The sequence below is a fragment of the Gambusia affinis genome, linkage group LG18, assembly GCF_019740435.1.
Source record: "Gambusia affinis linkage group LG18, SWU_Gaff_1.0, whole genome shotgun sequence".
NCBI lineage: Eukaryota > Metazoa > Chordata > Actinopteri > Cyprinodontiformes > Poeciliidae > Gambusia > Gambusia affinis.
The window spans coordinates 10,835,076-10,847,606 of record NC_057885.1 but is presented as its reverse complement, the minus strand read 5'-3'; the positions used below and the strand labels follow the sequence as shown (position 1 = coordinate 10,847,606).

Genomic DNA, 12,531 nt, shown 5'->3' with positions numbered 1-12,531 from the left:
TTTTCTTCAATTGTTGCTTAAATGTTGAAGCCAAGCATAGTTACACTGGAGAATTGTTATTTTTTAAATCGTGATTTGTACATAATGGAGAGTGAAACAAGTAAATCTTTAACACAGAAATAGATTGAACATCTTTCATGGTTCTGTGCTGCTCTGCTTTGTTGTTAAAGCCAAATTACAACCAGCCTGCAGGTGAAATATAGCAAAAATTATTGATGATTTAATTAAAAAGGTTCATTTTCACCAATATTTCCCCCCCAAGCCTTAAAAATTAATTTATCAGCCTTTATGATTTGCAGTAAAAAACCAAACAGTGACATAAATATTCTTGCAGTCATTTTATTTACCAAGATGTAAAATAATTAAATATAGTAAAGGAAAGCTTTTAACACGAGTAAATGTGTAAATTCTATTAGTTCTTATTCTGAACAAACAAAAAAAGAGCATCTCTGAATCAAATGTCCACTGCTTTCAGCTGGACTTCTCTGCAGACATTAAGCCAGTCTCTCTTCATGTTGCCTCCTACTGTTCACGCAGCATCAATAATGCTTTCCTTTATCCATAAACAATGAAACAAACCTGAACACTCTTAGAAATACATACAGAAAGCAAATGGCAACTTATTCAGTTGAAGTAAGATAAGTAGCTAGAGACCGACATGCTTTAATATGTGAACAGAAGAAAATGTGATTTTCAACCCTGTTAAAGTATGAAATCTTTTTTTTCCCCAACCATCATTTGCTGTAAATGTGTCGCAGCACAGATTCAACTTCAAACAAACCTCTTTTTAGCACTTTGTTATTTGTATTTTTTATTTTTTTATTAATGGAGGTCAACGTATAAGTCCAGAACACATTTCTTATCCAGGTTAGGATTTCGCTGCTCCCTTTGACACCGCCAAGCCGATCAGACCCGCCAAGCCTGCCACGCCCAGTCCGATTCCCCCGACAATCGCCATGCCGACCAAGCCGTCTGGACAACGACAAGCGGGCGTGATGAGAGTGTGGATTTGTAGAGGGTTTTCAGAATGTTGTTTTTCACACGCTTACCTTTCTTCAAAGCCTTGTCGATGAGCTTCTCCAGCTCCAGAGCCTGCTTGTTCCCCGGCTCGTTCCTCAGGAGAGTGCGGATATACTTCAAGGCTTTCTCATATTCCTGAGGGGGGGAAGAGAGAGAGAGAGAGAGAGAGGATAAAGAAATCACCAAAAATTACAAAAACAAATCAAATCTGCCACGATCAAAGTAGATGCAGATCAGACGTGAGGTAAGCCCTGATTAGTTATCTTCAGAGGATAGTCAGGGAGGGAGCAGAGGCAGGCACACTGCCGTACCAGAATGCAGGTGAGAAACTCCCCCTTCCCCCACACACACACACATAAATCAGATATTAGATACTCTGAGAACAAACTGTCTGAAAAACCAAATGATCTCAATAACACTCAACAAAACCACAGCTGACCTCCCCCGAAACTCTGATATCTAATATGTATACTGCTAAAGACATGTGGAGAATGTGCACATGTTTGTCTGAATGTGTGTGTCATGCTGAGGATGTGTTTTGTAGCCGCTCTGCATTGAACAGAGTGGGATAAAATACATCAAGACTATCTCAGAATTGTTCAATTTTACTTCTATTCAGCAACTAGATGGATGAAACGTAAACTCAAATATGGACACTGATTTCAGACACACATCTAAACAGACTGTAGGATGGATAAAGCAGACTGATATTAAGGTACTGAAATGATTAAATGTTGCACCAGACGTTCCTTGACGGCGTCAAAACTGAGGTGAAAACCCTGAAATTTGGGTTTGAACTTTTAACCAAATATGAGTGAGGATTACATTTGAGCCTGTAGGTGTAAGTTACAGTAATTGGGAGAAAATTTGTTGTAAATCTACAGTAATGGTTTTTAAATAAATTGTAGTAGTTTGCTGTCTAACTAGTCCACCCTGGTGTAAAAAAAAAAAAAAAAAACACCAGGTAAGTGGGTGTAAACTTCTGGCAGACACTTGAAAATATTTGTGAAAATATTTGAAACAGCAAAAGTTAAAATACTTACGGGTTATTATTAGCCCGAAAAGAATCAATCTTTCAAATTAAAGCAGTGTTTTGTCTCAGCTACGCAAAAAGAATGGATCTGTGACTGAACATGAAACAATCAATAGGGAAAAAAAGGAAAATATAACAGTTAATATAAAAATAGTTTAATTTTAAATGCACTGATGCCACCAGAAAAGCTCAAAGTATTAACTTTCCAGACTCACAGTGACATCTAGCTGCATCACTGGTAACATGCTTGAATCAGCAGACACTGTTTTATTGGTTTAGAAGTGACTCAGTTATATGTTGGTGGTTGTATCGAGGGAAGGGAGTAAGAGTTATGGGTAATGAAATCATTCATTAAAACATTCTGAGAATGCCAAGGAGACATATTTCTTCTTCTTGCTTTTCTTTTCATTTGGGGTTGGAAATTTCACCCTATTTCTACTTTACATTTTTGATCTAGTTTATGCCTGCCAAGCCTATGGTTTCTAGTTGGATAGTTTTGTAACCGGTGACTTAAATTAGTCAACTCATTTTCTATAATTTGCATACATCCGGCTACAGGAAAGTGTGGCTATATGACTCCAGTAGATAACATGTGTTTGCAGGTTGTCATTCAGAGTGACTTTGAATGGAGCAGGGGTCACAATGAGCACACAAAATCCACTAACAACAATATACAATAAAATTAAACATTGTGTTCATTAAATATTCAAATACTAAGAGAAATGACCCAATATGCAATGGTTAAACATACGGGTCTGAATAGTCTGTTTATAAGAAGATAACAGAAGTAAACCTGTTTATAAATAGTGAGGTCTGGGTAGGAGGTACCACAGCTGTTAAGTTCTGACCATTCACACAGAAGAGAGTATTTTGAACACATTCGGAAAGAAAATACAAGATTCATGTTATATTTGGAAAGATGACTGACTTTGAGTCTGTAGTTGGCCACTGCAAGGTAGAACAGATAGTCCCGGGAGTCGTCCTTTGACGATTTGTGGACAAGTTCTGCAAGTCAAAAAACATATATGTTTGCTAAAGCAGTCCACAGAAAGAATGTGACTGGTTCCTACAGGTTTGCTTAGAAGAAATAAAGGAAAAATAATAAGAATAATTTAAATAATAAACATTTATTTACCCTCTAGGAGCAACACTCCCTTCTTGATATCGTCTGTGTATTTACTCCTGATTAAACACCAAGCATACTCAAACTTTGTTTCCTTGGAAACAGATCCCTTCAGCTGCTCGTTGCTGTACTTCTTCTCGAATTTCTGGAACAGAAAAAACACAAATAAGTTTCATAAAAAGAGCTCAAAACTACAAATCCAGCTAACAGGAGCCGCTCTGTTTCACTCAACATATCAGTAAAAAGTATCGACTTTTAGCGTCTGTTACATCCTGTTGTGTAAGATTTACATTAATTGTTCCACTATGTGCAATTTAACGTAACCACATATAAATGTAATAAACGGTACCTGTTGGCACCAGGTACAGATTGTTAAAGTGAATTTGATTAAGACGGCAACCAAGTGTTAACCCAAAACATGGACATTAGCATTAGCATGCTACGTGACGCGACAGACGTGTCGACGTGGGGTGTTTTCCCACAATGTCAGCTTTTACCGAGACAAGTGAAGGTAAGAAGATATCGGTGCTGGTTATTAATTGGCTTGTATGTTCGCTCTGTGACGAGGTAAGAATTTTAATAATAATAAAACTTACTTTGAGGTCCTCAGGAGCTACAACATCACTCAGAACAGCCTCCATGTTTCCGGAAAACGGGGCTAGGACACGCCCACGTCCAATCACATGACACAACAACGCTTACGTAATGTTTTCCTTTTCACCCCCCTAGAGCTGTTGGATAAAGACTTTTTTCCTACTTCATCCAACTCCAACTTTTTCTACGTAAATTTTACACTCACGTGGTGACATGAGAAGAAAAATAAAAAAATAAATAGAAATCGTGGCCACGTATTAACTAAGTCATTGAAACGAGTTATTAAGTCGTACCCACCATTTATTTTCTTCTATGCCATCAGAGGGGCTTCTTAGAAATGGTCAAACTCCAAGCCAAACATAATCCACTTTAGCAAGGAACTCAACATTCAACACCGCGGTGAAAAGGCTTGACAACAAAAATGGCAATGAAAAACATTTCGGTTCTAGTTACTTAATGTGAAATTATCTTTGTAATCTGTTATTCGATCAGCACTTTCCTGCTCTTTATTATTCCTCTGACAGACAAATATGTTTGTCCTGTTGATGGAAACAAAATAAAGAGTAAAAAATATAGTCGTTTAAGGAACCTACCACAACAACACTAACAGCAGTAATAATAATAATAATAATAATAATAATAATAATAATAATAATAATAATAATAATAATAATAATAATAATAATATTTTTTTAATTGTACATTATACAATTAGCAAATTATTATTATTAATTATTATTATTATTATCATCATCATCATCATCACTTATCGTTATTATACATTATTATCATTATTATACATAATATTATTATATAATGTTAATATTTTATATCAATTTAATATTAATATTATATGATATTAATAATTTAATTCTTATAATTTGATATAGGCCTTAAAAATGAATTAAAACCCACATTAACAAATAAATCAAAAGACATTGGCTGTGTGTTCCTTTTGGATTTTACCACATGTGGTTCCAACTAGATTTGTTTGTTGTTGTTTTTTAAGTTTATTTAATCAGCCATTCTAAAGTTGAATATTTCTTCAGGGTGATGCGAAATGAAATTGGACACAAATACATTTTACAGACATTTTACTGTGGTAGATAGAAGTTGAAAAACAAAATTATAGTTTTATCAATTTCTGGCTTATTAAAAACTTGACAGTTGTTTTTTTTCTTTTCTTTTTATTTTACTACAATAGACTTACATCAACTGCATGGCTACATGTTTGTAGCAGGTCTAGAGCAGGTTTTTATATTTACTGTTTTTTTTCTAGGCTAGTTGGGATAAAATCATGGAGCCTCAGGCCATCCAGAGGTGCAGTGGAAGTGTTTTCAGTTCTTCGCGAGGTGTTCAGGGGAAAATGCTAAAGGCAGCAGTTCGTGAAGATTCGTTTCTTTGAAAGTTCCATCCGGCTTAGTCAAATACACAGTCCAGTTTGATCCAAACTGTGGGGAGGAAAAACAGGAGAGAAACAAGGACGTCAGAAGAACTGCCATCACCGTTATTCACCAGGCAATTTAATTTCAGACTGACTCAGGAACTATTTCCAAAATCTCATCAGAACAGAGTGTCCTCTGACACACCTAACTCCCCATGAAGTTTCACTATTTGATCTATGCCTACTGCACTCAAGTGCTTATTAGACCTGAGGACTTTATATGTGACTATATTGTCAACATTACATATGAGAGACAGAATAGGAAAAAAGGTGTAACTTTTGGGTCACTGTTTAAGTTCAGGTTATCCTAAAATTATTTAATCCATGCAAAGATGTGTAGAAAGCATTAAAATAAAAACTAATCTTTCATTTCAGTCAAAGAATACCAGGAACAGTAAAACAAACAAATGAAAAATAAACATAAGCATCTTTTACTAAACAAAGAGACATTTTCTTCTCATTTCCAGTAAATTCTCTTACAAAATATCTACATGACCCTTTGAATAATTCAACTTTTCTAAGCGCCTTCTACTATCATGCAGATGTTTAAACTCTATGCAGAACATATGAAAACACAGAACAGGTCTCTCCATAATCTCACCTCCATCAGAACCTGTCTGCATGCTCCACACGGTCCAACAAAACGGTCTTTGATGTCACTAAGCAGAAAGGAAGATGAATAAATGACTATGATACTGTTTGAATTTTGACCAGTATGAAGTTCTGAGTGTCTCACCATGTTACAGCGATGGCGGTGAACTGCCTATGTCCCTCCGCTACAGCTCTCTGGATGGCCGTCCTCTCGGCACACACGGTCAGACCATAGGAGGCATTCTCCACATTACAACCTGGAAATAACAAAACATGAAGAGCTGTTTTTTAGTTGTTTTTTTTTAAGTGCTGCATAATTTATACCCACCTACCCAGAGCAATGTAATTTTTAAAATTACATTGTAGTTGGAGTTAAATTGAATCTGTTTGTCCTGTAGAGATTACAACTGATATGAACTGATTTGTACAAATAACCTGAAAGTTATTTCTGTATTTATAAAAAATGAACACTTTTCTTTTAGTCTATAAATACAAATCTGCCATTTTTCCAGCAAGTCAAACTCTACCACTCTCTCGTTGCAATTCCCCATGTGATTTATTTAATTTATTATAATCACATAACAGCTGATTGAACAGTATTTACGCGATTTTCTGTTGGAGCCACCTGTTTGTTTCCTACCTGTGACAATGGCGCCATCTGCTGTTAAAAGAGCAGCACCGACAGGGAAGCGGCTGTAGGGACAGTACGCCAAGTCCCGGGCCTGTAGGCACTTTGAGACCAGCTCTGTCACTTTATCTGAGCAGAAAATACAGGATTAGCCTTTAACGAAACAAATACTGTATTTAAAGAGAGCCACATGGCTAATAAGAGAGTTTTTAAAGAGATGAGACTCCATGGACGTACCTGTCATAGTAGCAGATTGGTCTCTCACTTTGTTAGATGGACTGTTCTGGACAGTTTGTCCGTCTAAAGCTGAACTACCACGTGATGGACAAATGAACTGTTAATGTTTTAGAGATTTACTTTTTTCTGGGTGACTGACCTGAGCTGGTTCTCATGTGCACGGCTGCACTACCTTCCACCTGATTGGCTGATCAGCGATGACAACGTCCACATGTTTCTGATAGGATCAGATGGGGGAGTCCCGTTCAAACTGAAAATGAATCGTCCAAAGCAGTAGTGGTTCTGAAACGTCTTTAAGTAGAAACATCTTTATTTGGCATTGCAACAATCAAATCCTCTTTGGAAAATCTGCTGTTAAAAGAGCAGCAAAGACAGGGAAGCGGTTAGAGCTCCTTTTACATAAATACTGAATGAATGCAGTGTGGTTCTATGATTCTGTGGAGGAGGACATTGGTTTTGGTGTTTCATTTCATTCTCTTAGTTGTTCATAAATTCTCTGAGAATGAGGTCAGGTGAGCTTGAATCAAAGCAGAAATTGGTACATCTGTTAGTAAGGACAGATCCAATGATGGGAAGTATACAGGAAAATATTTTTATTAAAAAAAATATTAGACTCACAATATTTTGTGATTACAAAAACATCAAGTCAAACTCCAGTTTTCACTTTTACACATATTTTATTGTCTTTGATAGTAAAAAAAAACAATATAATTGAAACAAAACAATTGTTCTCCATCCTCTCCTAACGGTACATTACAAAACTGTACATACAACACAAATAAAACCTGAATCAGCTCTATTTTTACCGCATAAATATCTGTGCTTGTTCATGAAGATCAAAGCATAATTTATTGTTTTGGTAAATGCCCACATGCTGATTTCATCAGTGAAATACAAACAGAAATTGTAAAATGACTCAGTCTGTGTTGTGGCAGAGAGAGAAGCGAAACAGCTCTGTACAGTGTTTATATCGTCGGCCTTAATAATGATTTATACAGGAAATTCATCAGAAATTGTGACTATATACATTACAGTTACTGCCAACAGTAAGCAAATGGTGCAAGTTCACAGCAAAGAGTTAAGGTAAAAAAACCTGAATGATTTATGTACAAGAATAAAAAGGGAGAAGATGTCAGAAAAATGCCGTCCTGCTCAGATGTAAGCGATTTGTCCATAAGTGATGGTTGCAGCACTTCTGCTTGGTGCAACTCCAGAGTATGCTGTTCCTCTGTCAGTGTAACGCATAGGACTGCAAAAAAAAACAACAAAAAAACAACAACAAAACACAGTTGATAGTTGAGAGTAATGCACTGTAAGAAAAATAAATGTACACTCTGGTTCTCTCTTTTGATATCAGAGACAGTCATGTCAAAAGGTTCACTTTCAGTTTTTATATTATATGTTGATGCATCAACTAGTCTTGGTCTTGCTCTTCTCTGGATCTTAAAATAAAGGTAAATGCAAACACAAACATAAACAAATGTATTATTAATTTACCAGAAAGAAATCCAAAATGCCAAACTTTGGATTGCCCCATATTTAGCTCTAAATATGGTTTGGCATACAGAGAATTTCATGAGTGACTCTAAGATTGCATCATGTCCCTTGTCATCACTCTTCCACCACTGTGCCTGATACTTTGCATAAGGTTTTGACCTGATGTGCTGTCTGGGTTTCTGCAAACATGGTGAGGGGTTTGATTGTCAAACTTCTCTTCTCTCCATTCACATACAATTTTTCAAACTTAAGTTGTTTAATTATTTTATTGATGATTACTTCATTAATTACTTTGCAATAGCAGAACCTGATTGGTTCTGACTGATTTGGATTCAAAAGGAAACAAACTTTGCCAGCATAAAATACAATGTTTTTGCCTCTTAGGGTTGATTTTTCATATGTTAATGTCAAAATTTCAGTTTTTTAATGTATTTATAACAATTTCCTGATAAAGTGAACCTTCTAAGGTTACACCAATAACATAAATTCCTTGGATTTCTTTTGCTGCTGTATTTGTAAATACTATTTTATGCGATGCATACAGGCTCGTTGTCACTGTTTTTATTGCAACACTAGATGGCGCTAAAGTCAAACAGTTTAAAACCAAGTGCATGCTTGAATCTTTATTTTTCGCCTGAACCAGGAGTCTAGAGCTACTTATGGCTCTTTTTCCACCTCATAAACTTTACCAAAAATTAGAAAGAAATTAGCCCTCTTCTTTTAAATAACAAGGTTACATTAAATGTTAAATTAATCAGTCCATGTGTCTGATTCAATAATATGTCTACAATTTCCATTTCAGATGGCACTAATGGTCGAACTAATGTTTTTAGGCAAGTCCTTTAAAGTCCATACATCCATGTTCTTCCGCCTGTCCGGGGTCGGGTCGCGGGGGTAGCAGCTTCAGAAGGGAGGACCAGACTTCCCTCTCCCCAGCCACTTCCACCAGCTCCTCCGGAGGAATCCCAAGGCGTTCCCAGGCCAGCCGAGAGACATAGTCCCTCCAGCGTGTCCTGGGTCTTCCCCGGGGCCTCCTCCCAGACGTGCCAAGAACACCTCACCAGGGAGGCGTCCAGGAGGCAGCCTGACCAGATGCCCAAGCCACCTCAACTGGCTCCTCTTGACATGAAGGAGCAGCGGCTCTACTCTGAGAGAGCAGTGGCTCACCCTACCTCTAAGGGAGAGCCCAGCCACCCTATGGAGAAAACCCATTTCGGCTGCTTTTCACTCAGGTGAAATCTGGGTGATTTATTTAACCTTGTTTTAGTATAAAATGTATGCTTTTTTCAACAGTGAACACATTTTTTAAACATTTTTTTAAGAGCCAGATTAGTTATCTTTTTCTTAAGAGTCAAGGAGGATCTATGTCACAAAATGCTTTTTGGACCGAACAAGTTGCTGACCCCTGACCTCTTCCTAGTATTTCCACCTCAAGACAAAATCAGTCTGCAGGGTTTCCAGTAGCTCTGATTGCTAAACCAAAGACTTTGATTAATTACGGTTAATCAACAACGTGGCCTCGTCAAACTGTAACCGTGCATTTGGCAGACACAACACAACATGGATGGGAACTCACTATTTTTCCTTTGTGCCCACTTTGCAGGAGCAGGAGAGACAGACTCCTCCGGTGATGGCGAGCAAGGCCGAGCACCAGCCGATGTAAAGTCCTTCTCCTATTTCATACCTGAAGCGGCGAGACAAACGGTCAGCTGACGTCTTACTAAAAGCTCTGCTGTGCAACTTTAAGCAGTTTTACTGCTGATTCTTACTTGATTCCCGGATAGAAGGGGTCAAAGAACTCCTGGGTGATGTTGAAGGCGTACCACGACACCGAGACCATGGTGCAAAGACCTTTTGATAGAAATCAAAATGCTAGAAAGCTGCCAGTCCGTTTAACCCGGTTCTTTAAGGAACCCAGTGAAAAATTTATGGAGGAATGATTTAAATGTGCAATAAAACCATATCATGATTTATTGTCCCTTTAGAGAAGTTTCTTTATCTTTGTGCATCAGCAAGTCGTAATCATCAGCAAGCTTCCCTGATGGACGTTCTTGAATCTGTTTTCTTACCTTGCAGGATGAATAGAACCCCGGCGGTGCCGGCAATCCTCCCTTTGAGAACATAGTTTTCTCCCCCTGCTTTTGAACACTTGATTCCGACCAGGGACCCCACCAGGCCAAAGGTGCCGAACGGTATGGACGCAATCATCAGGGCACGGCAGGCTTGGATATAATCTGGAGGAATAAACCAGGAAAAAAGAGCAAATTAAGTTTGTAATCTCCTCACACCTTACAAAATCTTCTTCTTATCATTTAACCTCCACTTCTCATCATATAAATCATTTTTATAGATCCTTCAAGGTAAAGTCCCTGGTTATTTGAGTTGGTAGAATAAATATATATTTATATATAAAGTCTCTTGTTAACATCTTTTGTTGTAGATTTTTTTTAAAACTTACCATTCAAGGCAAGCACTGATGGAAACTCCTTGCAGTCATAGATCCCGGTTGAATCCGTGGCGCAGGACATCCACAGATTCTCGTAGATGTTGGAGGTGGTGATGACGCTCCCGTCGTCGGTGGACTCCTTCCAGCAAGGATTATGCAGCGTGACCCCGATCAGCACCCATCCGATGAACCCCAGAATCACAGCCACTACTTCCACATTTGGATTCATGACCGTTTCTTCGGTCCAACTTTCAGATAATCGAAAGAAAAATGATAGAACCCAGATCCAAGTCTTAGCTCCGAAATCGAGACCCTCCGTTGAGTTGACAATAACCTCTGTGAAATGTGTCTGGATCCTCAGATATGTCTACAGTGAACCCTCGCTATAACGCGGTTCACCTTTCACGGCCTCGCGGATTTTTATGTGCAGCTATTTTTCACAGCGTATTGCGTTCTGCGTCCTGATTGGCTAAACAGTCTCCGCGCTTCTTCTCTACCTGTGTGCGGATATCGGTTCAGTAGCCTATTTAAAAATACGTAATACAGCTTGGAAAATTTTGGTAAATGTTTTTGCCCAGAAGAAAAAAAAAAGAGCAACAATTACTACCGACAACTATATTCTTCTTTCGAAAAAACACATCTGCACCACAGGCATCAGAAGAAAAAGACACTGGAGAGCGGAGTGAAGCCGCAGCGTCACAGTCAGAGGGACAGTGAAATACGCGAGTCACAATTTGTCCTATTGTACTTCGTATTGGTGATTAAAATGACTATTAGTTATTTGTAAGAAAGCGTTCTATTTGTAAAAAAAAAAGTTTGGGCCTGAAAACAGGTTTGGTTCTTTGTAGAGTATTTAATTATGCTGTATAATAATTGTAAAAAAAAATAAAAATAAAGGTAACTACTTCACGGATTTCGCCTATCACGAGTCCTTTTCGGAACGCAACCCCCGCGAAAGACGAGGGTTCACTGTAATCATTTATATGACTGGCGGTATCTCCTCCCACTACCCACTGTCCCACTCTCCCCCTCACACACACGCACACACCCACACACACACAGGTACGGGTATGAAAATTGCATCACAGGGGAACACTCTCTTTAGGGCGTAGCTTATCTAGGAGCTAAAAGGAATCAAAAGCTATTGTCCGGGGCCATTCAGTGTCGTCCCTCAAGGACGTATAGCAGTAGACCAGCGCTGTAACTGTAAACCGTTTCTCTGTTGATCCTAAACAATGTTATCACTTATTTGGCTTTAATAAACTGGACTGATGATTTGAACTGTTTTCGTGGTTATTTGAGACAACCTCACCCCCCCCAAAAAAAAAAAAAAAAAAAAAAACAAGAACGCAGGGCGACAACATCAACATCTATCTGGAATAATCTCAAGGGTTAACAAGCAGCCATGCAGAGACAAAAAGTTCACAGTTCTCCAGTTTATCGCAAAGCTTCTGTGTTTGTTGGACCTCATTAATGAGGGCCTCTGGATCAGCGCTGGCAAATCCTCTGAATGCTGTAAGTTGGCCCAGCTGATAATATTTAAGATAAATCTTAGCCTGCAGTTGAGACAGAGCTGTCAACCTGGTAAAAGGGAGAGAATTCATAAAGGGGCAAATTAATTTGTTTAAAGCTAAACAACAAAGATCTAAAATAGGCCAGGCCAAGTTTCAGGGAGGAACTTTTCTTTTTCTTTTTTAGAAATCCCCAGAGCATTCTTGACGTCACAAATGTAATGTGTTTAAAAAAAAAAAAAAAAAAAAGATTAAACAACTGACCGTTCCTAGAAATGTCTGATAATTATCGCTTCTGCTCTGGACTAAAGCTTCTAGGAATCCAACAACTGAATAAAAAGGTAAAAGAGATCAAACAGAACAACAAAGAGTAGAGAACAAAACACACAGAACCAGGAACACACAGG

At 38.1% G+C, this 12,531-nt stretch overlaps 3 protein-coding genes across 4 annotated transcripts; all 3 read right to left on the bottom strand.

The window, feature by feature from the left end:
• Positions 1–323: 323 nt before the first annotated feature.
• fis1 (fission, mitochondrial 1) lies at positions 324–3,883 on the bottom strand. The gene is made up of 5 exons (XM_044097275.1): positions 3,773–3,883; positions 3,189–3,321; positions 2,982–3,058; positions 1,050–1,155; positions 324–972 (listed from the first exon to the last, which is right to left on the bottom strand). The coding sequence occupies exons 1-5, from the start codon at positions 3,815–3,817 to the stop codon at positions 869–871; spliced, it is 465 nt and encodes a 154-aa protein (XP_043953210.1). The 5' UTR covers positions 3,818–3,883; the 3' UTR covers positions 324–868.
• Positions 3,884–4,854: 971 nt separating this feature from the next.
• Positions 4,855–6,920, bottom strand: zgc:103586. The gene is made up of 5 exons (XM_044097274.1): positions 6,671–6,920; positions 6,446–6,562; positions 5,951–6,062; positions 5,816–5,873; positions 4,855–5,221 (listed from the first exon to the last, which is right to left on the bottom strand). The coding sequence occupies exons 1-5, from the start codon at positions 6,675–6,677 to the stop codon at positions 5,108–5,110; spliced, it is 408 nt and encodes a 135-aa protein (XP_043953209.1). The 5' UTR covers positions 6,678–6,920; the 3' UTR covers positions 4,855–5,107.
• A 526-nt stretch (positions 6,921–7,446) lies between these two features.
• LOC122820096 (claudin-15-like) lies at positions 7,447–11,384 on the bottom strand. Of its 2 annotated transcripts, none has more exons than XM_044097272.1 (5): positions 10,626–11,384; positions 10,237–10,401; positions 9,937–10,018; positions 9,744–9,851; positions 7,447–7,919 (listed from the first exon to the last, which is right to left on the bottom strand). In XM_044097272.1, the coding sequence occupies exons 1-5, from the start codon at positions 10,840–10,842 to the stop codon at positions 7,823–7,825; spliced, it is 669 nt and encodes a 222-aa protein (XP_043953207.1). In that variant the 5' UTR covers positions 10,843–11,384; the 3' UTR covers positions 7,447–7,822. The 2 variants fall into 2 exon arrangements, with proteins under 2 accessions (XP_043953207.1, XP_043953208.1); XM_044097273.1 differs by lacking the exon at positions 7,447–7,919 and adding an exon at positions 8,109–8,346.
• Between the last annotated feature and the right edge of the window lie 1,147 nt (positions 11,385–12,531).

Excerpts from the sequence above, each read along its gene's own strand:
- fis1 (XM_044097275.1), bottom strand. The coding sequence starts at position 3,817 with ATGGAGGCTGTTCTGAGTGATGTTGTAGCTCCTGAGGACCTCAAA. Across the intron at positions 1,156-2,981 it reads TGGCCAACTACAGACTCAAA|GAATATGAGAAAGCCTTGAA; the intron begins GTCAGTCATCTT and ends TCCCCCCCTCAG. Across the intron at positions 973-1,049 it reads CGACAAGGCTTTGAAGAAAG|ACGGCTTGGTCGGCATGGCG; the intron begins GTAAGCGTGTGA and ends GTCGTTGTCCAG.
- zgc:103586 (XM_044097274.1), bottom strand. Across the intron at positions 5,874-5,950 it reads ACCGCCATCGCTGTAACATG|TGACATCAAAGACCGTTTTG; the intron begins GTGAGACACTCA and ends CTTTCTGCTTAG. Across the intron at positions 5,222-5,815 it reads GCAGACAGGTTCTGATGGAG|TTTGGATCAAACTGGACTGT; the intron begins GTGAGATTATGG and ends TCCTCCCCACAG.
- LOC122820096 (XM_044097272.1), bottom strand. The coding sequence starts at position 10,842 with ATGAATCCAAATGTGGAAGTAGTGGCTGTGATTCTGGGGTTCATCGGA. Across the intron at positions 10,402-10,625 it reads ATCAGTGCTTGCCTTGAATG|ATTATATCCAAGCCTGCCGT; the intron begins GTAAGTTTTAAA and ends TTATTCCTCCAG. Across the intron at positions 9,852-9,936 it reads CCCTTCTATCCGGGAATCAA|GTATGAAATAGGAGAAGGAC; the intron begins GTAAGAATCAGC and ends TCGCCGCTTCAG.